The 22,161-nt window shown below is 51.3% G+C and overlaps 2 protein-coding genes and 2 pseudogenes across 2 annotated transcripts in view; 2 read left to right on the top strand and 2 right to left on the bottom strand.

Moving 5' to 3' along the window:
* The window catches only part of LOC115944824 (CUB and sushi domain-containing protein 2-like), an 88,090-nt gene extending 73,995 nt beyond the window's left edge, over positions 1–14,095 (top strand). The window contains exons 4-5 of the mRNA XM_081816845.1: positions 576–688; positions 13,864–14,095. Of these exons, the coding sequence (XP_081672971.1) occupies positions 576–688; positions 13,864–13,985 (235 nt within the window). The 3' untranslated portion in view covers positions 13,986–14,095. The remainder of the gene's footprint in view (positions 1–575; positions 689–13,863) is intronic.
* LOC102740620 (60 kDa heat shock protein, mitochondrial pseudogene) lies at positions 7,191–8,427 on the bottom strand (annotated as a pseudogene).
* Positions 8,600–11,572, bottom strand: LOC145715841 (60 kDa heat shock protein, mitochondrial pseudogene; annotated as a pseudogene).
* Positions 14,096–18,948: 4,853 nt separating the features above from the next.
* LOC145721232 (CUB and sushi domain-containing protein 2-like) overlaps positions 18,949–22,161 on the top strand; it is a 31,404-nt gene continuing 28,191 nt past the window's right edge. Inside the window, exons 1-2 of the mRNA XM_081818042.1 lie at positions 18,949–19,008; positions 19,693–19,817. Of these exons, the coding sequence (XP_081674168.1) occupies positions 18,953–19,008; positions 19,693–19,817 (181 nt within the window). The 5' untranslated portion in view covers positions 18,949–18,952. The remainder of the gene's footprint in view (positions 19,009–19,692; positions 19,818–22,161) is intronic.

Below are 22,161 nucleotides of genomic sequence, written 5' to 3'. Positions count from 1 at the left end.
GCCTCTTATGGAGGCAGCAGCAATAAAGGAGGAGCCAGAGGAGACCTGGGGCCTAGTGAGTGACCCCAGAATGGGCTCTCAGACCCCTGAAGGGCCGCACTGCCTGGAGTGCCTCCCTAGGCCCTTTCCACGGACTCCTTGGGAGCTCACTAGGGGTAACCGATCCTCGGCCCGGGGGTTGTGGGCTGGACTTTTGCTGGGGGATCAGGATCTTAGGTGGGGGTGGGTGGGTTCTGCTGGGAAGGCTGGGCCTCTCTCCTGCAACTGCGGTCCGTGGCACAAGGGAGTGACACTTGTCAACACTCCTGGCTGGGGGGGAGGGGATGGGCCTCTGCTCCTGGCCTGAGGGACGCACCCTCTCCACAGCATTTCAAGGTAGCTCAGTGGTGGGAAGGGCCCCTGAAGAGCCCCCTGAAGCTGCTCAGGCCCCAGGTTGCTGGAGGGCAGCCGGGGTGGCACTGCCCCTCCTTCCCGCTCCAGGCCTGGGCTGAGGCCCCAGCTCACTTGGGAAGTGGGGACACGCCTGGATGCCTGCCTGTCTCACCCCTAACCCTGCCCACGTTGTGTGCCCGCAGGTTCACCGGAGCCAGCCTCCCAGCCCCTGTCATCAGCAGCAAGAACTGGCTGCGACTGCACTTTACCTCGGACGGCAACCACCGGCAGCGCGGCTTCAGTGCCCAATACCAAGGTAGGCGGGGCCGCCATGCTTCCTCCGGGGACCGTAGTGACTCCTGGGAGCTCATCCTGTCCCCAGACTGGGTCCGGGGTGACTTCAGGGTGGGCGCGCCTCTATCGTCCTGTTCTTACTTGCAGGCCTAGGGTGTCCACATCTGCATCTCTGCACCTGCCACAGTGGCCTGTTGCCCAAGGCAGCGACGGGGTCGGGTAGCCCGAGCTGCCCCTTTCCAGGCCCCTCCTCAGGTCAGGCTGATCGTAATACTGAGTGCCTTTGAAGAGCCAGGCACTGTGTTGGGCAATTGATAAGCATCGTCTCATTTAACCCTCATCATTCGCCTGTGAAGTCGGTGCTATCACCATCCCCATTATACGGACAAGGAAGCTGAGGCCCAGAGAAATTAAGCCAGTTTCCCAAGGCCATCTGAATTCCTCTTGCCTTTTGAATCCAGAGCCCAACCTCTCTAACCACCAGTGTTTCCCCTCCCGCCATGTAAAGTGGAAGAGGAGCCGTATTTCAACTCCCTTTCGTGTTATGTAGCGCACGAATGCATTACACACGCAGGCTGGGAGCTCTAGGAGTGCTCCAGCTCAGGTGCTCCAATCTGTGAATTGCCGCCTGGCAGCCAGAGCCCAGACCAGGAATGGCAGGGGGAATCGCAGATTTCTGCTCCAATCCTAAAGAATTGGCTCACCCCAAGGTGGGGAGCTCCTCAGCCCTGGAGGAGATCCAAAGTCCGGTGGATGTGTGGGAGCAGATGAGGACATTCCTTTCAACCTTGAGTTTGCTCTAAGTACACAAAATTTATAAACACCAAGGGTGGGCTTTAGAACTTGCTCATTAAGCCCTTAACTGCTACCAATTACAAGCCGATATTGGTTCTGATTGATTCGACAGCAAACTTGTATTGCACACCTATTAAGCAGAAGGCCCCAGAAGGCTCTGGGGAATAAAAGGTGGGGTGGGCTCAGGTTGTAAGTGAGTGAGTGAGGAAAACCGGTGGTGTGCAGAGAATGGGACCGTGTAAGGCTGATAAAAAGCAAGAAGTGCCTCCCAGTGAGGGCGTGCTGGGGTTGGGCGGGGAGGGGGGCGCGCGGATTCTCACGGTGGAGAGCGGGGCAGCTTGTCCCTCCCAACCCCAGCTCAGAGGCTCTGGCTCCGGACAGTAGCAGCCCATCACTCGCCTGGAGGTGGCAGGGGCAGGGGGCAGCCCCCGCCACGAGGCCCCTGGGGCCAGGCTTTCCAGCCAGAAACTAGGATAACAGTGGCACTAGAAGCAGAGGCATTACCTTTAAAATCTGGACCTTTCCTAAACAGCCTCATTTCCTTAGCGTTGGGTGGCAGGACACCTTTGAAATATTTAAAAAATAAACCCAAAAGCCAACCTGGTCTGACAAGCTTCACAAAGCCTCACTCTGAGAGCTTTCCTGGAAACATTTTGCCACTGCGGGCGATGGGCTTTTGTGGGAGCGAAGCACCTGTCTGGATCTTTTTGTTGTATTTTCCAAAATAGAAAAGCAGAGATGAATATTATCATTTCATCTGATTAAATAGGTACCAGGATCTCTACTATTTCGGGTGCCTGGAGGCCTGTCTGGCATGGTCGCGGGTTACAGTTTGATGCCAGACAATGGGCGACAAGCACTGAGCCACGGGAGCCTCTAGAAGATCAGGAGCACACCTGCTGTGCAGGACGCTCTGTACCCCTGGATGAGGCTCTGTCCCCCACTGCCCCGCCGCCCCCCCGCCCCAGTGCAGTGGAAAATGTATTTTTAATTCCCACATTGCAGCTGAAGAAGCCAAGGCTCAGAGAGGTTTTGTAACAAGCCCAACACACACAGATTACACAGGCTGTAGGTGGTGAAGCTTGAATTCATTCACAGGCTCGTGTGAGTTTTCTGCAAAACCAGAGGGCCTTCTCTGGCCCTCGAGTGTCTTACCTTTCCTATTTAACTGGTAGCTTTTAAACTTTATTTGTTAATCTCATCCCACCATAAAAAAGTACACTTTCCAGCACAACCCAGTACACACATCTATCTATAGAACTATAAAGAAAATGTCACCAAGTGGCATTTTCCCTTACAAATCATGATGCACCCTGAAAATTTCCAATTTTTAATGTTAACTGCAACCTCTAAATGAATTTCACAAGTCTACAGCAGGGAACAACCCCCAGTCTGAAAATCTGCTTTAGTGATGAACTTCTCAGAAGCAGACCCTATCTTACTCTCTTCTGTCTCCCTGAATACAGCCCTGAACAGGGTCTGCAAGTTCACGTGGGCCAGTGTTTCCAGAGGGCTTTCTAGCATTTCCTTGGCATTTATTACTCATCCAGTCCTAGCAGCGACTGTGGGAAGGAGGTCCTCCCATTAGCCTACAGGTGAGAAGCCAGGGTTTCAGAGAGAGTGCGTAACTGGCTTAAGGTCTCATCGATGGAGTGTTGGAGGCAGGATTTGCACCCCAGTGGTATTCATCTGCAGCCGGCATGCTTATATATGGTGGTATATATATTGTGTTAATAAATGATTCTACCCTGGGAACTTCTTTTTCTAGTGTTTTCCAGACTGGGGCACATAGTGCAAGCGTATGCAATAATCAGTTGGCGACTCAAGCAAGGTTCCTCAGCCTCAGCACTGTTGACATTGTGGCGTGGGGAGTTCTTTGTTGTAGGGGACTGTCCAGTGCATTTTGGGGTGATTAGCAGCGTTCCTGGCCTCCATCCACTAGATACTAGAGGCCAGTAGTGTCTCCCCTCAACACACACAGTCATGATAACCAAAAAATTTCCACATGTGGCCAAATGACCCCTGCGTACAAAATCACCCCCCATTGAGAACCACTGCTCGGAAGGAAAGGAAACTTGGGAATGACTAAAATAATCTCAGTTTTGCAGCTTGCAAACACAGGCCCAAAGTGTGGCAGAGACAACTTTTAGTCAAGGGGCTAGCAGGAGACAGAAGGCATCCTGCCTGGCTTTCACTGAAGAAGGTTTAGTGATGGGACCTTTTACAGAGAATAGGATGAGATTAAAGGACCCTACAAGGATGATGAGGCCCTCAGGGACCATGCAGCAGGGAGGCCTTCGCCACAGTTGGGGGGAAAGGGCCAGAGGGAGTAGAAGAAGCACCACCTGGCAGAACTGAGGAGCCTGGCCCCCGCCAACCCACAGTGCTTGGGGAGGGGGCCTGGGAATCAGTAACCAGAGCAGGAGGAGGAGCCCAGAATCAGAAACCAGATCTCTCTCTTCTCTCCCCCTCCTGTCTACTGTGCCTCCCATCTGCCAACCCAAAAGGAGCCAGAAATGGGAACAGAGACCCTGCTGTGGCCCACTGTATACCCTGCGAGGCTAGGAGCCTTACCAGTGGGCCCCCTGCGCTAGCAGTCCACAGAGCAGGCCAGAGAAGTGTGGGGACTGGACCTGGGATACATCAGCATGGGGTCAGTTTCTGCCACCCTCAGCTTGATGGCATTAGTCTCAAGTGATTTATGGCACTTCGGGGCTAATCATTATAAACCCCTAAATGGATTGATGGACAAATTTTTTTCCCCAGAAACCAAATCATACATTGAATAAATAAATGAATAACCTACAACATGGCATATTCCATTCCCGTCTCAGTCCAATGAGAATTTAGGGGTATTCCTGGCCAAACAGGATTTTAAATACTACCTCAGGGAATCAGGGGACCAGAGTTCTAGTGTGACTGTGTGTCTGGCTGGCTGTCGGACGGTGGGCGAGAGTGTTGAATTGCAAGCATTTTGGTGTGACATGGCCACATGACAGCGCAGAACGGGGGACGCGGCTAGGCCAGGCTCTGCTGTCAAGGAGAACAGGTTAAAGAGAGGAACAGGCATAAATCTATAAGTTGTGTGCAGCCAGATAAAAGCTATAATGGAGGCCCGGGAAAGGGTTCTAGGATTAGAGATAAAGGAGCAATTAGTTTGGCTGGAATCACTTAAAGAAGCCAAAAAAAAAAAAGAAGAAGAAGAAGAAAAAGTGGCAGCGGCATCAATGTGGGCCTCAGAAGGATGCCACGCAGCTCGTGAGGAGCATTCCGGGTAGAGGGAAGGCAAGAAAACCTGAAAGGGCTAAGTCTGAGGAGCCCCCAGAGACCTGCATGTCCAGGGCGGAGCTGGGCCAGCCACAGCCCACAGGCCTGACCGCGCCGTCTGACTGCTTCCATATGGTTCTCAAGCTGAGAATGGCTTTTACATTCTTAAAGATTGAAGAAGAAAATCAGAATAAGAAGGTTTCATGACACATGAAAACTGTATGAAAAATCAAGTCGCTGCATCCATAAATAAAGGTTTATGGAACACAGCCTTGCTTACTCATTTGCAAAGTGTAGAGAGCCTCCGGAGCGCTACCAGGCCAGAGCTGGGCAGTCTGCAGCTGAGACATGGCCCACAGCCCAACACACATGCTCCCAGCCCTCTCTCCAAAAATGTTTGCCGCCTGAGCGTGAAGCCCGCCACCCAGAGCTCAGGGCAGCAGTCTAGGCAGTGAGCTCCGAGGCCGGAGAGGAAGGCAGGACTCACACTGTCAGAAGCTGCACTGAAGACAGGAGATCAGAAGTCTTTAAAAAGAGGGAGACCTGTGGGTGCCTGGGTGACTCAGTCAGTTAAGTGTCTGCCTTCGGCTCGGGTCATGATCCCAGGGTCCTGGGATTGAGTCCCACATCAGGCTCTGTGCTCAGCAGGGAGTCTGCTTTTCTCTCTCTCCCTCTGCCTCTCCTCCCTGCTCATGCTCTGGGGCAGAGGCAGATGAGGGTGGATTTGCTTGGAACACGTTGATCCTGGCGTAGTAGTAGCCTATCAGGGCTTGGGGACCATCTAGCAGGTAGCTGGCTGGTCTGTCAGTCTGTAGCTCAGAGAAGGGTCTGCACTGGAGAGAGAGATGTGAGGACTCAAGGCAAAGTAGAGGCGGAGGCCTCCGATCCCCTCCCAGGGCAGGAGTCCTCCTCAGATGTATGTAGCATGAAAGGAGGGAACCCAAAAAAGTGGTTTTCAAAGTGGGTTCCTTGGAGGCCAAAGGGGTTCTCCCCGCAGCTATTTTGATAGGGCCTGAGTGAGTGGGGCTCCAGGTTCACCCCACCCCCACACCACTGACTTGAACCAGAGCGGTTCCTCTTTAATTTGTTTTGTGTAGTGGGCATTTACCTAGAAGTGTAATCACAGGTTCCTGTACCTAAAGTGTTTGGCAACCACAGAAATCAAAATTCCTTAAGTTTCCTTCCAGTTCTGGGAGACCACTGAGGTTATGTAATCAATCCTTCTGCCTCCAGGCGAGGACTATTTTCAGTCCTCGCTGTGCTAATTGCTTTCTTGCCTTCTTTTCAAGCCTGCAAGGAATGATATCGAGAGGAGCCTTTCTTAAATGCCCCCAGTGGCCAATGACAATGACAACTGGTGAGGGTCTTCCCTGGCTAGGAAGAGAGCATAGCCCACAGCTCACTGTTGCCCTGCTGGTCCGTAGAGAGGGAATAATATTGACCCCCACGGGGCTATTGGAGATTGAAGGAGGTCCTGCTAAAATATCTGACCCATGGCAGGTGCTCAGGAGATGGAACCCTCAGGCCTCAGACTCCACCAGTCACCTTGACTTCCTGTTATAGGGGGAACCCCTTGTGCAGTGAGAGGTAGAGCTGGTGGCTCTAGTCCTCAGACGTGGGCTCTCTGCCTGCCATCGTGACACGATGACCATTGTCCAGTTCCCCGAGCCTCCCTTCAGCCAAATCCTTGCCTGACTCTGCCGTCGACTAGCACTGCCTACCTTGTCAAGTGAACTCTGGGAACCAGGAGTTGGGAGATATTCCACAGTGAGAGAATCAGCTCCTCTGCTTTCTGGAAGTCCGATGCTGAGTCTCAATTGTCTGCAGAATAAACTCAAACATTTGAAACCAATTTGCATGTATTGAGATGCTTTTTAGAGTAACAAACCCAAGCTTCTGTTTTCCACATGAACTTGTCTCTTTGTGGCGTGTGACTGAGCCTGTGGTCCGTGCTCAGACTCTTTTGTCTGATTCCTGTCTGCATGCTGAGCTGCTGAACCCTTGCCAGCCTCCCTGTTAGGTTCTGGGCCTCCGGGACCCCTCCACGAATCACAGGGTTGTTTTTACTTCCAGGCTCAGGAGCCCAGAGTCCAGTGCCCATGAAGCCAAGCTTCTAAACTCAATCAAAAGTGAGCCTGAACTGAAAACAGCATGAACACAAAACACGGCGCCCCTCACCTCGCCTGCTTTCAAGTGTAACCCATTCTTTTTGCCAGGAAATGAACTCAAAGCACATATTCTTCTTTTTTTTTTAATTAATTTTTTATTGTTATGTTAACCACCATACATTACATCATTAGTTTTAGATGTAGTGTTCCATGATTCATTGTTTGTGCATAACACCCAGTGCTCCATGCAGAACATAAAGCACATATTCTTCTAACAGTTGGTCATTCATTCATCCACTCAGTCATCAGACAGTTCAGGGAAACTTCTGTGTGCTTGGCCCTGTCAGTCACAGGTCACAGACCTAGGAGCTCGGGGGACAAATAGCTGGGAGAACAGGACATGATGTCACAGTGTCAAAAGGGCTTCAGCAGATGCCTGAATCAAGTCTTGTAAGGGCAGTGACTTCTCCCCGAGATGTAGGCACAGCCAGAGAGAGGAGATAGCCTTTGAGTCAGGCCTTCACCAGTGAGAGGTAGCCAAGCAGAGAAGAGGGGAAAAGGCGTGCCAGGTAGAGCAAACAGCATTGCCCAAGCCATGAAACCAACAACGATAGCCATAGGGATTCCCTTAAATATCTTTCTTCCAGTTGTTTTCTGACTTGTCAGAAGTGGTTTGTGAAGACCACCACACAGCCTATTAACAATGGCAAAGCACTGTTCTAGAAATTAGAACATGCCACTCCCCGCACTGCCTGCCATCTACCCTGCCCAGGTCCTTGTCTTCTTCAGGGATCCTAGTGGCTACGAGTTTTGCTGTGGTTAACCCACTGGCCACACCAGCAGCATCCAACAAAGTTCTTCTTACAGACTTCAGTTGCTTTGTACATCTTACAGCCCATAGCTGGGCTGATGATTCCTTTTCCCACCATATTCAAAAAACCACCCAGCATAGTACATAACCAGCTTCTAAGGAGCTGTGCATCATATTCTAAACTATCAACAATCCTTCCACACCTGCATTCTTGGCAGTGGTCATTGCTGGAATTTTGAGTGTTCTTTCCATTGTTGCTGTACCAGTTTTTTGCTCTTCATTAGCTGGAGCTGTGAATTCAAGGCAGGAATGCCCCAAAGCAAAGCACCCAGACAGTGCCTTTTCCAGCAGCGGGTCTTGGAGCTTTCACTGTACCTGTGACTCCTTCTTTTCATTCTCTTCCACGTCACTTGTCCTGGCGACCTTCAGCACAGCTCTGCCATCTGAAGTGTCCCCAGATGTCCCTGGGGCTTTTCTTTTCCACGGTCATTAGTAGTGATTCCTTGAATATTTCTCTTTTTGAATCTTGTCATTTTTCCCTTGCAAGAATGTGGCATCATCTTCGGTCACAATGACCTGTCCAACTTTTCCTAAATCATGAAGCAAACGATCTTGAAAATTCAGAGCCCAGCTCTCTTTTCCAAACACCACAGCATCAATAGCAACAGCTTTGTTGGTTCTTTCCGTGACACTAGAACCTGGAACTTGGGTGGCTGTAACCTGCAAGCTGACTTTTATCCTATTCCAAGTGAGTGCTCTGAGGGCATCTTCAGCAGTCATAACCCAAGACTTTCACTGGGTGTTGGCAGTTTTAAGAGTGGGTACCATGGACCGGACACTGGAAACCCTAAATACCCTAGAATTTCCACTTCTGAAGTTTTGATGTATTATGCAAGTAGGGAGATATGCAATCTTAGGCACATTCTGTGCCTTCGATTCCTGCTTCAGTCCTTCAGTGTTTTCCTGCCCTGTATTGCGAGGATACTCTTTGAGCTTTTGTGATTACATCAGAAGTGATACTGCCGATTTGTCTGTCTCCATCTGCAGAAACTAGAGCAAACTGAGCAATATCTTCAGAAGTTATCACAGTTTTAGGCTCTTCCTAAGTTCAGCAATTACAGCATCAACAAGCAACATCACACCTTTCCTGATTTCCACTGGATTAACACCTTTGCTCATCTTCTCGAGAGTTCCGTGGCCATGGAGTGTGCCAGCGCAGTGGCAATGATGGTGCCACCCCAGCCTCTTTATTTGTGTGTTGGCAACACCTGGTCAACGGTGGCGCAGTCGTTTTATATTTATCCCTCAGGTCCACTGACCTGGCAACAGACATCTCACCTTTCATTACATCGAGGCTTCCCCAGCTCTGTTCCATACCACCGCTCTTCCCACTGTCCTTCTCCATAGTAAGGGCTTCAGCCTCTGCTAGAAGGTTTGTACCTTGAAGCATTAGATCTTGGGCATCTGCTGCAAATTTTCCATCTTTGGCATAAATCTGAGTGAGATGAGGAGCCAGTGTGCTAGACACTGACTTTGTCTAGCAAAGAACTGTGAGTAATGAAAGCATTTGTGCAGGGCTGGTGGCCAAGCAAGAGGCATGCCGTCAGTGACAAGGGAGGGGCAGAGTGCAGGGTGCGCACCCACCAAGTTTTCTAAGGGAAAAATCAGATTCCATTTTTTAAAAGCATCCTCTGCAACATCTTGGGGGGTGAGTTATAGAGAGTGAGTCGGTGAGTAAAATCCAAGCAAAAAAGAGTTTAGGGCAGGAGTGGCTTAGAATCCTGAAAGGAAGATATACATTGGAAACTTTTTCTAGGGTTGAGTGAACTGGGTTTGGTGAAGGAACAGGTGTGGGGAGATAAAGGGATGGTCCAGCCAGTAGGACAGCCAAGTGGCGGGGAAAGGGGAGTGATCAGGGTTAGTGCCAGGGCTCACCCTTGTGAAGGGAAGTCTGACTCCATTGGGAAGAGAAGAAGCTACAGGTTCCCTCCACTTCGTGATTCCCAGAGCCTTGGAGACAGGTTTAGCAGCTCCCCTCCTCCACTAACAGGTCCTTGTCTCCTGCTAGCTCAGCCCAATAACTCATGCTGCAGACTAGAGAGGAATTTGTATTGCCAGATTCTTCTAGCTAAATGTGTACCATGTGTCCCGCTAACCTTTACAACAGCAGGGAAATGTTTTGTAATTAACCAGAATATAAAGGATGAATGGAGCAGCCTGGCAGTCTCCTGTAGTCATTATCATTCGGAGGAGATGAATGTACCTAGTAAGATTTCCATCAACCAGTTCAAGCCAGCACTTTTTTCTGGGAGTCTTGACTTTGTTCACAGTGCAAAAGCATGTGCAAGTGTGAATTATATTTTGTATGTGAGTGTTTGGAGCCATGCGTACCCAAGGGCACAAATGTGTTGTGGGTGTGCCCGCTGTAGACACAGATGCATATGTGTGCATGGATCCATGCACAGGCACATACATATGTGCATCAGGGGTATGCATTCAAGTGTAGCCAGAACCGTGGAACCAGCCCCAGGCTCCATTTTATCTGCAGCGCATCAACGATTACAAAATCCATTTTAGAGACCAGAGCTTCAGTGTAATATCATTGGCACTACACTAGTGGGGGCTCCATGAATGAATGAATGAATGAATGAATGAATGAATGAATGAATGAACGAACGACGACCGAATGAACAACATGAACGGATACATGCCAGAAATTCTCTAGGTTCTTGCTACTTTATCCTGCATTTCTGATTGCATCTGTCAGTAGCACACTGTGGAGATCTAAAGGGAGAAGGGCTCTTGTTTCCTGAAGATTTTTACCTGGCCTGCCCTTGTCTGTCGAGCTAGCTCTGACTAAGCTCATTTTGTGGCTGATTTCCCATGGTGTTCCTTTTTCCTTGATCACTCACCACCCACTTGGTCAAACTGTTTAAAAGACAAATTAGTTGTATATAATTCAGGGTGTGACAACTTCCCTGGGGTTACTCAAAAACTGAAGCCTCAGCATATGGAGGTGATTTCTTGATGTTCAAATCCCCGGTAATGTGGATCTTGCCAAGGGCTTACCCCCAGCCAAGGCCACTTTCCTGACCCATTCATCAGCTCCCACGGTGGTATGGGTCCTCTGTATGGGCTCCCCTCCCCAGAGCCTGGGCCTGGGCCAGCTCGGCCTGAACATACATCTTCTAGAGATTGCATTGTTGGTGTAAGGAACCACAGTCTGGAGAGCAGGGCCCCTGCCTTCCCCATGTTTGTGTGGGGTGCACACAGACAGCATGGGCCATGCACCTCTGGGACCAGTTCAGAGGAGCAAACAGTCACAAGGTTTATATGTAAATTAAGAAGCCCTAAGGCTTCTCAGGTTCCTTCTCATTCACTTCTTACTGCTTTAGCAAGTTCCATCCTGTGGTAAGTAGCAGGAAGGAAAAGAAGGACAGGAGTTCATTCCTGTCGGGGAGGATGATGACATCAGCCACTGCTAACAGTGGCCCAGGAGGTATAAAGCACTGACCTGGTGGGTCACACAGCCCTTCTTGGGGAGGACCGAGTAGAGCGGATGGGCACAGAAATTGGAAGGATTCCTTCTGGAGCCTCTTCCTGAGTGCAACCTTGAGAAGAGAGGAAGAAGGACTCCCTCTTAGCCATCCCCTCATACCCACCTGCCTCTCCCCGCCCCCCTTCAGCAGCTGCAGGGAAAACCAAAGCAGCATTTGCCCCTGGAAATGACGTTCCTGGTGCACGGGCCCCTCCTCACCTCCCTTCCTCCAGAGAACACTAGGACGGGAAACGAGGCGATTGGGAAGACTCTTACCTCCTCCTTCTCGGCCAGGTACCCGGAGTCATCCGCACAGACCTCCCCTTGAGTGGGCCAGCCTTGCTCATGGAGATCCCTCTCCCCACCCCAGCCCCAGGGCCGGGGCATCAGGGAGAAGAGCTTGAGCTATTCCCACAGTACTGGGGCCAGCCCTGTTCTCTTAGGGATGACTGAATCCGAGAAATTTCCCCCCTGCTGTATTGTATTAGCTAGGCTTGAATAATGCATGTTTCCCTACCAATACCCTCTGTTTGATAATGGGTCCACGTTAGTGTTCACTGGAAATTTTCCTGCTGGATACACATGGAGAGTAATGCACATTTATAAAGAGGCTTTGAATGCACGTTGGGCAGCAGTGACTACATGGTAGTAACTGAATTTGATCAGGCATTCGGTTTAGCAGCTTGCCAGGGGACAAACCCTTGGGGAGCTTTTTGATGTAGGTAGAGCTGGGATTATTGGGGAACTGGGAGATGGGCCCTTGCATGCCTGATCACTGTGGGCTCTAGTTTCGGGACAGGCATGTTACCTCAAGTGCAGGACAAGTACCGAGTTTTTCGGGCCTGAGCCGGGGCAAAGGAAAAATTCTGGAGAAGGTTAACAGTGCCCCTGGGATGGCTTTGGAGGCAGGTCATAAGAGAAGATGCTTAGGTTCAACCAAGAGCACAGCTGCCTCCTGGCTATGTGACCCATAGCAAATCACTTAAACCACTCTGAGCCACCACGTGATTATCTATCAAGTAGGTATAGTAAGTACTGGTTAAGGTCGATGGATGTGGAAGGAGCAAATGAAGGCATTATCGAGGGCCCACCGTGTGCCAGGCTCTGTTCTAGGCGTGGAGGAGGTACCAGTGAAGAAAACAGACACAAACCCTGCCTTCCTGGAGCTTGCATTGCAATGCCGGGGGTGGGGGGGGCTGGAAACCACCCAGTCAGTGATCCTGTGTGTTGGAAAGTTAGGGAGGTAAAGTAGGGAAGGGAGCCAGGGAGCCAGGGTGCAGCGTCGCTGTGAACAGTGGTCAGAGGAAGAGTCTGCAAGGAAGCGGTGTTTTCACAGATGCTTCCAGGGAAGGAGGGAGTCAGGAAGATACCCTTGGAGAAGAGCATTGCAGGGAACTGGCCTGTGTGGCTGAACAAGAGTGATTAAGGTTGAAGATAAGGTCGGAGGGGTGCTGGGAGGGCAGATGGGTCTGTGCAGGCCACTCGAAAGACTGGCTTTTACTTTTTACTTTTACTCTTAAAACTGAAGAGTTTTGAGCAGAGATGTAATATGGTCTGACTTATGTTTTTAAAGGATCCCTCTGGCCCTTGTGTTGAAAACAGGCTATATGGGGTAGGGAAGATGGGAAGTCATGGCAACCAGGGGGGAAGCACCAGAGACCTGGACTATGACAGATGTGGAAACTGCACTTGGGATATACTTGGAAGGGTTTGATGGATCCTGGTGGATCAGGTGTGGGTGTTGGGTGTGGGGGAAACAGACGAGTCAGGGACGCTGACATGAGTAAAGAACTTGAAAGGCGTTTAGCCCAGGGCCTGGCACACAGGAAGGGCCTGGTCACAGTCGCCACTACCACTGCTGGGTACCCATCTGAGAGGGGCTGAGCCACCCGGCAGGGGCCAGCTGGGAAAGGGCATGGGGGTCTGGGACAGATGCATCGAGCAGTAGACCCAGAGACAGGATGAAGCCCTCAGAGGCCAGCAGAATGCCTTGGGGACCTGGGGCAGTCAGACACAAAGGAGGTGGATGGCTTCAGAGGAATGGCTTTTGGAACTGTGGCGTCCTCACTCTGGTGCCTTTTCTGTGCTACTTGGCAAACTCCTGATGAGCTGTGGACTGGACTGACATTGGATCAGAACCCAATTCAGTCATCAGGCCACCTCCTGAGCCAGGCACTATCCCCCAGGGACCTCTGGGACTCAGCTTCCCCTGCCCACAGTAGGCTGGCCGGCATAGGCTGGGCTCAGCAAGGCCGACTGGCTCTGCTCCACATGTTCCTCATCCACCTGGGATCAGCCATGCCCTCTCCCAGCAATGACGGGGATGTGAGAGGACAAGCCTAATCTGGCAGGCACTCTGCAAGTCTTCGGACACATCAGGACCTCCTCCAAAATTCCAGTGGCCAAACGCAAAGTCAAGGGGTGAGGGAATATACCCCACCTTTTTAATGGGAAGAACTATAAAATCACATTGCAAAGTGTGTGGATACAGGGAGGGTGACAATTCAGGGGCATTGCTGCACTCCAGTGCCACCTTTGGTATATCCTCACCCAGAGGGACTTCTGGCTTTGACCCACTCTGGACTATCCCAAGCCAAGAGAGGGGATCATTCTAGAAGAACCCCATCCCCAGTCACAGATAACAACTGAAACGGTTTTCCCTCTTACCTCCTCTCTAGTCAAGAAGCAAATTGAGTTGAAGTCTCGAGGTGTGAAGCTGATGCCCAGCAAACATAACAGCCAGAAGACATCTGTGTGTAAGTGTCTGCCTGCCTGCCCGCTTGCCGGGCCTCTTGCTTAAGGTCAGACCCGCTGGTGCTGTGACCGCGGGGAAGCCAGACGATGCTGGAATGATTTCCCTTCAATCCTGCCTCTTTCCGTCCCGGGTTCTACACATGGACACACTGACCTAGTGGCCAGTGAGCAGCCCCAGGGTCTGACCTTTGCCTCCTCTTCCCCCTCCCTGCACTTCCGTCCCTCCTCCTCTTTCCCCCTCACTTCCCATTGTAACTGCAGTCCAGGGAGTCATTACTGCTACATTTCTCTCTTTATTTTTCCTTTTGAATCACTTCCACCTGCTGAAACAGTCCTCTTTCTGCTCCTTGCCTAGGAGTCAGTAACCCCTAGCTGGGATCTTGGAGGCTGCAGGGTCCCCATTCCAACTCCCAGGGCAAGACCCTGCTCCAGGGACCCTGGACCTGGCTGGGCTAGAGGGTGGACTTCTGCACTCGAGCCCATGGGGCAGTGCTGGGGTCTCTCTGCTGGGGCACAGGGAGATTTTATCTATGAGAGCATGTTTCTGCTATTGGTGTTTGAACGATTAAAAGGGGAACATCTGATGCTGGGGAATGGGCTGGAATGTCACCCCAGAAACAACTGATGAGAGCCTGTGCTAAGGAACTTTTGGGCTAGAGTATAAGCAGGGGTTCAGGAAGGTTCTGGGACACCCCAGAAAGCTGGACTTGAAAGCAGTGGAGATTTTCCTGAGAACCCCTCAGGTTTTGTTCGGAAGTTGAGTGCAGGGAGCCTTCCGTGGTCGGGGACCCTCCAGATGACCAGCCTTCTGCTTTTCCTTCTTCTCCCCTTCCTTTGCCTTTCTGCTTCTCTCTCTCCTAACCCCTCCTCCCTCCTTCTTCTGCATCCTCTCTGCTGTTTCTCCCCTTCGTCCTGACTCTCTCCGTTCATCTCACCTCCACATGCTCACTTCTCTTGAGGGGCTGGAAGTGCTTCCTGACAAGGATGGAGAGCAACCATCAGCAGTTCCAAAGCTCTGTGTGGTGTGTGTGGCAGGGAGCTGGGTGGGGAGAGTCCCCAACCGAACGGAACCTGGCTGTGGGATTTTTCTGTGGTCCTTCAAGTCTCTGGGGACTGCTGTCTCTCAGCATTCTGCCCTTGATGGCAGAGGGGTGGCCAGGAGCCCTGCTTCTGTGTCCCACGAGGGTGCCAGGGGAAGGAGCAAGGAGAACCGGGGGTTAGACCAGGAGTCTGCAGAGCAGGCTTGAGCCACAGCCCTGGCCCTCACAGGCTCATTCTTTCTGGAGGCACAGGAGAGGAGAGAACTGAGGTCGGCATGATTTCACTTCAGAGTTTGCCCTGGAGCCACAGGACTCCGAGGAAATGGCCCAGATTTGGGAGAGCAAGTGTGTTTTCAGGTGACTGTGTTACTCCAGGCACTGGTGTCTCAGTTTCCAAACCTGTGAAATGGGATGCAACACCTTACCCTCCCTTCTTCCCAAGGGTGCTGTTGGATCTAAGATGGGCCTTCCTGATCTAGGACTTAAGGAGGTCCGTGAACTGGCTAAAAACTACATGTGATATTGTGGGTGCGTTTGGGAGAGGGGCGTGTTTTTCATTAGCTACTCAGAGGTGCCTGAAACTCCCTCAGAAAGATGAAGAAACCTTATTCTCATGAAATAATGCAGAAACTCTGAAAAAGATACACACCTCTCTACTACAAGACACTGGTCTTCCCTCTGAGATTTCCTCAGAGAAGGATGGGCGCGCAGCTCAGCTGCCGGGGAGGCAGGCCACCAAATCTCTGCAGGTGTCTGGCCCTTGGTGGCCTGCCCACACTCCCTGTGGACAGATGTCCTGAACTTCAGGAGAGGAATGGACCCCGCTGACCTATCCCGAACCCTACTTACTGCCTTCACTGGGTGGTCCGTGGGTACCACCGACCCCTGGCCATCAGTCCTGACTGCCCACGTGTCCATATCTCCTTCACTTTGGGTGGAAGGCACTGCCTTTCTGAGTGTGTTGCGGCTTCTTGGGGTAAGGCCCACTCTCCCTTTCCTTCTCTGCAGCCAACAATGAATCAATGCTACAAACATAAGCAGCTGGTTTTGAATAGGCAGGAGAGGCTGGGATTAAGGAAAGAGAGGGGAAAGCCCTCTTGACTCCGTCATTCAGACATAAAGTGTTCACTGGGACTTATCTTTGCTTATTTCCTGGGGAGCCTGGATGTCCGTGCGCTCAGGCCTCCCAGGAAGACAGGGTCCTGGGGGGCTATGAGTACTGACCCCTGGGATGGTGACTTCCAGGATGGTGCCTGAGCCTTACTTCCAGCGGGCTGATGAAAGGGGGGTGGCAGGGTTGGCTGCGCATGTGCGGGGCTGGGGTTGGGTAGGTGGGCTCTGCCGTGGCCTCTCCTCTCTGGTCCAGCCGCATCCTCATCCCGCAGCCTCTAGCTCTGCGTGCTCCCTGGGTGGTGTGAGTACCAAGCGAGAGGGCAGGAAAGTGCTGTATCATGTTAACGTGCTACCAGGGGCAGCATGGTTCCCATGTGGTGGGCGCGGGGTACTGTGGGAGGGGTGTGGTCCGTGGGCAGGGGTGAGTAGGCCAGGCCAGAGGAAGGTGAGCGCTTAGCTGATGAGTCCTCAGTAGCGATGGATCGTGGTGAGGCTGGCTTACCAAAGATAAAGCACAAGTACAGCTCAAGACTGACATTCTCATCTTTTTAGAACAGAGCCTCCCCTCGCCTTTCTATCCCCACCCTGTCACCTCCTTTGTTCCCATTGCTTGTGGAACACGGAGGCTCCAGGAAGCAGGACTTCCGGCTCATTATACCTGCCTGGAGTGTCCTGCACTGGCAGGAACAGTGACATTGCTGAGTTTAGGATGTGGAAGCATTGGAAGGAGAGGCTTAGTGGGGAAGGGGATGGGAGTAGGGGAAATGCCTGGCGGGAGTGACTGGCTTTATTTAACAAGGCAATATGGAATGTTGGAGAAGAAGAGGCTCCCGAGAGGCCTTGAGCTCAATGCCGCACAACCAAGAAGATCCCAGGCGTGTGGCTTGTGTGGCGTCTGTCCAGATCCCCAGGTTCCCTTGGCCAGCCACCCCCTGGGGTACCTGGAGGTTTGAACGGGGTCTACACCAGTCTTCTAACTGTAGAAATGAACTCCAGGCTCCGTGAGTCTGAGATGGGACTCCACAGGTCCCTGGGTGAGGCATGCCCTTGCTCCCTCTCCCCACACTTTAGTCTTCCAGGAGCCCTGGGGACTCTTTCTTTGCCACGTCCATTCCTACACCCTCATGTCCGTCCCCACTGCCAGGCTCTTGTCCTTTGCCTGGACAATCTTAAAACTTCCCAACTGGTGTCAAAGGCACCAGCCTCCCCCTGAGCATCTTACTGTGCCCTTCCCCCGCCGTCAGGACTCTTCAGTGGCTCCCCACCATTTTCAGGATCAGACTTGAACCCCTTAAAGGTCTGACCTCCACAGCTTCACCTTCCGCTCTTCCATGTCACTGGTACCCTCTCTTCTATTCTGGCCACACTGGGCAACCCCCAGTTCTGTTTCCATGTCTTCACTCCACCCCGCTGTGTTCCTCTGTCTCCCTGAACTGCCGTTCCTCTGTCACCATGTGTTCAAATCCTACTATCTCAGACTACTCATGTTAAATGCCACCTCCTCCAGATAGCCTTCCATGCTTCTCTCAGCAACATAAGACAGGTCTTCCCTCTCAGCCTCCCTGTAGCTGCGTCTTCATCACTTCCCCATTGTGGTTCTGCAGTTTGTTTCTGTTTCATATCTTCACTTGACTGGGAGCTCCCGGAGGACAGTGGTCATATCCGAAATCTGACAGTTGCATCTCCCATGGTATCGAAAATAGGGTCTTGTACACACCAGGTGCTCACTGAATGCTTGCTGCGTACCAATGTATGGGAATTAGTGGGTGAGTGAATGAGGAATGGAGCCGTTGCTCATATTGTGGGACACTGAGTGGGTGGGAGGGACATGGGCCAACTCGGAATATTGCTCCACGCTCCCTGTCATCTCTGTCTTGAGAGTGCTGTTGGGACCATGGGATGGGCGAGGCCTTGAATGGAGCTGTATGCTAGGCCCCAGCTCCCAGTGATACCAAAAGCCGGGAATCCAGGGATGTGAGAGAGCTCCAGCCTCATGAGTATGAGCATCTTGAGAACAATAAACCAGCAGGGTCCAGGGAGTTTCTACCCTCTCCACTGGAGACAGGAGAAAATTGTGTGTATCCGCCACCCCCTGACCAGGCTTCTCCTTTGGCAGAGAGGACCATGCACACGGTTGTATAAACAGCACTCTGGTGTTGGCAAGTGTGAGAGCATCCCACCACCTGCCAGAACCACCACGGGTGCCATCTCTGCGTGGTGCCCTTGGCCGGTGGCATTGGACAGGGGATGCTCTTGCTTACTGCTTACTCAGCTTGAGAAGCGTCCGATGGGGAGAGGTTTCTTGGCAGAAATAACCACATTTGAGCTAAAGGCTCTGCTTTGAGCTTCAGGCTGCAGCTTTCTCTTACATTCGTTACTGTTCCTGATCACATATCCACCTTTTATTTAACTTCCTTTGAGTCATTTCTCCATTTGGGGCTGAGGTTGGGGGTGATCATCTCATCTAGAGTTGCCACCCCCGGATCCAAAGCGCAGGGTGAGGAGTCACTGGGGGCTGAGGACCGTCCACCTCTGGCCACTGGCGTGGGACAAAGGAACAGAGTAGTTGCTGGTTTGGGGTGTCTGCCTCTGAGCCCCTATGCTCTTGATGAATTTCACTTGGACTTTGCTCACAAAGGAATTTGTCAAAAGCAGCTCTCCACCTTGCGTACTCATGAAACCTGAGCCAGGAGACCCCACAACCCCACACAGCCCCGCGGAGCAGGGCCTCATTCTGTCTCTGTATCCACCCCCCACCCTGAGCCACTGCCCCGGACATGCCTTCCTGTGATTACCCATCTCTGTATGTGCTGTTTTTTGCCTTGTAGTAACTCAGGTTGGTGTGTCCCAAGGGCATAATATGTGTCCAGACCCTGGCATACCTGAAAGGGGCAAAAGACTAGGCTCGGATTTCAGGTAAGACCCGTTCGGGAACTTTCTAATTGCAAAGAAGGGTGGATGGCCTGGTTGGGGGGAAGACAGGGGCTGGCCTTCCTAGAGGTATAATGCAGAGGACAGTGTGGATTGAGGAATAGACACTTTCTGGAGAAGAACTGTGGCGTCTGGCATTCTTTCCTGGGCCAGTCCTGGAACTGGTGCCTGTAGGCTTCAGGGGAAGAAGAGAGCTGCAGACGGCCAGGGATACACAGCACACCTGTCCCTGGGGTACAGGAACTGCCCTCACCAGTAATGACGTGCCAGCAGGCAGCTTATGTCTCCCCTCATCTGGAGATCCTAGGGCCCCAAGATGGTACATCTTGTAGAGTTTCTAATAATCAAAGTATCTTCCCAGAATCCTCCATTTTCATTAAAATTTATGGGTATCATCTACCCACTCTTAGCTGTCCTAACATCTCAGAGCATGGTGGTTTTGCTCACAAAGTGACCTTTTAACTCAATCCTAAGACCATTAAATGGTCCAAAAAAAAAAAAGATGAATCTTCCTTTCAGTGGAGATTTTAAGTGATAAAACAGTGGAGTAGAGATGAAGGGACAGAGGAGAAATAATGTTTGGTGTGGTACTTGTTTGTGGAGCAGGGAAGGACTTGGGCGGGCCTGGTGGGCCCAGGGCTGAGCTCACAGACACGCCTTGTCTCCCAGGTTAGGATCCAGCGTCCAGTTCACCTGCAGCGAGGGCTATGACCTGCAAGGGTCCAAGCGGATCACCTGTATGAAAGTGAGCGACATGTTTGCGGCCTGGAGCGACCACAGGCCGGTCTGCAGAGGTGAGGGTGCCCCGGGAAAGGGAGGCTGGCCTTTAACAAGGCAATATGGAATGTTGGAGAACATGCCCGGGCTGGGCAGGGAGGATGGAGCCCAGCTCCTGGTCCCTGAGGGTACACGCTTGCATCCAGACTGGCTTGCCTCACTCTCGCTGTGCTCCAGGCCTTGGGTTCTGCATTCATTGACTGATTAACTTATTATATTTAGTTAGCACCATCTCTGTATCAAGGCCTATGCTAGGATCAGGAGATACAAAGGTGGGGATGACAGACACGGCCCCTGCCCGGCATGGACCTTACGGTCAGGTGGGGGAGGCACATAGGAAGCAGGTTGCTAGCTCACTGCACAAAGACATCACAACTACACCTCAAGTGGAAGGGAAGTCAGCTTGAATAATGTTACCTTGACTCCCTCCAGTATAACACATATACACCCCAAACCCTCTGTCTCAATGCCTTTGTTTCTTTCCATGTGCTCAGCAATGCACAGACCTGTCACCTCTAGAAGAATGCTCTTAGCTAGGCAGGAGTCACGTGGACCATTGATATCAGAAGGCTTCTCTGTAGGAATCTTCTAACCCCACACCTGGCGCATCTTGTTTTCAAAGGCCCCGCCACCCACATTCCCAGCCATCACATGCATGGCCTGAGGCTGGGCTGCCAGGGCCCCCGTCCCCCACATCTTAAAATAGTAGACCTGAATGTTTTCCTTCCCTGAGACAGGACAGCAGCTGCCTCTATGGTAGAGAAGCCCCTGGCCTCAACCCCCAGGGCAACGGTAGCTGGCTTTTCATTTCTCCTGCCCTGTGTGCATCTCTCTTCTACTGTTTATGCACATGACCAGAGCTCAGCAATTGGTGCAAGACTGAGCAGTCTCTCTGGAGTTTGTGAACAAAGCCAACGGTTGCTCTCTTGAGTGCCTCTTTGGAAGAGAAGGTACATTGCCTGCCATAAAGTTACATTCTGAATCCTTCCCAGTTTAAGAAGGAGGTGCTTTGCCTCTCTCCAGGCTTATATACTAAAATGAAACTGATGCACAGAAAGGGGTCCAGGAGAAAGAACTTAGATGATGATTACAGTAAGGAAGGGACAGAGTTGGAGCTGAAACCCACTCCCTTTTTTTTTTTTTAATGTGTTGTTGAGTAATCTTGGAAGAAGGTCATGAAAATACCTTTGAAAGAAGCTTCAGACGTATTCATTCTCACTCAGCTTCGAGGTGGCCATGACCCACAATTAATGTACTTTGTGTTCCCACTGATCTTAGTGATATTATTTCAAAGATTCCACTTAGCTAATATTTTTTAAAAATCAAACAAAAGACAGAGTCTTAGGTATAACTCCCAGCTTTGCCACCAGCTAGCCATGGGCAGTTTGGCAAATCATCCGTTTTCCCTGGCCTTGTTTTCTTAACCATGTAGATAATGGTACCTACCCTACCCATCTTGTGTTAATGTGGGAGTTGTGGATATGGAAACATCTAATGAATCAGAAAAAGCTTGACAAGAAAACAAATATCCTCACGCTAGAATATCAGCTCAATAGGGCAAGAATGCCTAGAATGGGGCCTGGCAGATAGTAGGTGTTCGATAACAGATGTTGAATGTGTGATTGAATGAATGAATAATAAGATAGCAAACATTCCACTTCCAGGGAGCCAAGAAACCAGCTGTGTAGAGAGGCATAGAATTAATCATGTCTGAGGACCAAAAGGACCCTAGGCCAATCTGTTCTTTCAAAATTCCTTTTGAGGAACCAGAATAACAGTGCCTTTGGGCAGTAGTGGAATCTGATCTCTCCCAAAACCTTTTCATTGGCAGAAGATTCTTCTCTTAGGACGGGGGATGTTTACGTGACTATGCCCAGGGTAGGGAAGGACTGGCATTTCAGAAGGAAGTTCACAGTCAAGTGATCACGCTTATCCAGATGTGTTATGTGGCCCATTCAGGTCATGTCCAGTGATTTTGACACACTGGACTCTAAATTCTCTGCCACCCTGTTTACTGAGCTTTGGGCTAAGCTTTACACATCCGTTCTCTTCTCATCCTCTGCCGCTGGGTGGCGGAGGAAAATCATGGGAAACAAAGCCAGGCAGAACTGCATTCAAATGAAGCCCCCACCACTTTGTAGCTGGGTGTCCTCGGGCCAGTCCCTGCACCTATCTGAATCTTTTCTCTTTTTTTCTGCTAAAAGGCAACGATTATAGAACATGACTACTCCTTGGCATTACCGTGAGGCCTAGAGGAGGTAGTGTATTGAAAGTGCTCACTTAGAAATGATCCAGGAGCATCTGCGAGGCTTGTGTGCCGTCAGGCACCGTCTGCATGCGGCCTCCCCCTGCCTGGGAGCA

The sequence above is a fragment of the Leptonychotes weddellii genome, chromosome 4, assembly GCF_054177405.1.
Source record: "Leptonychotes weddellii isolate Sample4059 chromosome 4, ASM5417740v2, whole genome shotgun sequence".
In the NCBI taxonomy this organism is placed as follows: Eukaryota; Metazoa; Chordata; class Mammalia; order Carnivora; family Phocidae; genus Leptonychotes; species Leptonychotes weddellii.
This window is presented reverse-complemented; position numbering and strand designations above follow the sequence as displayed.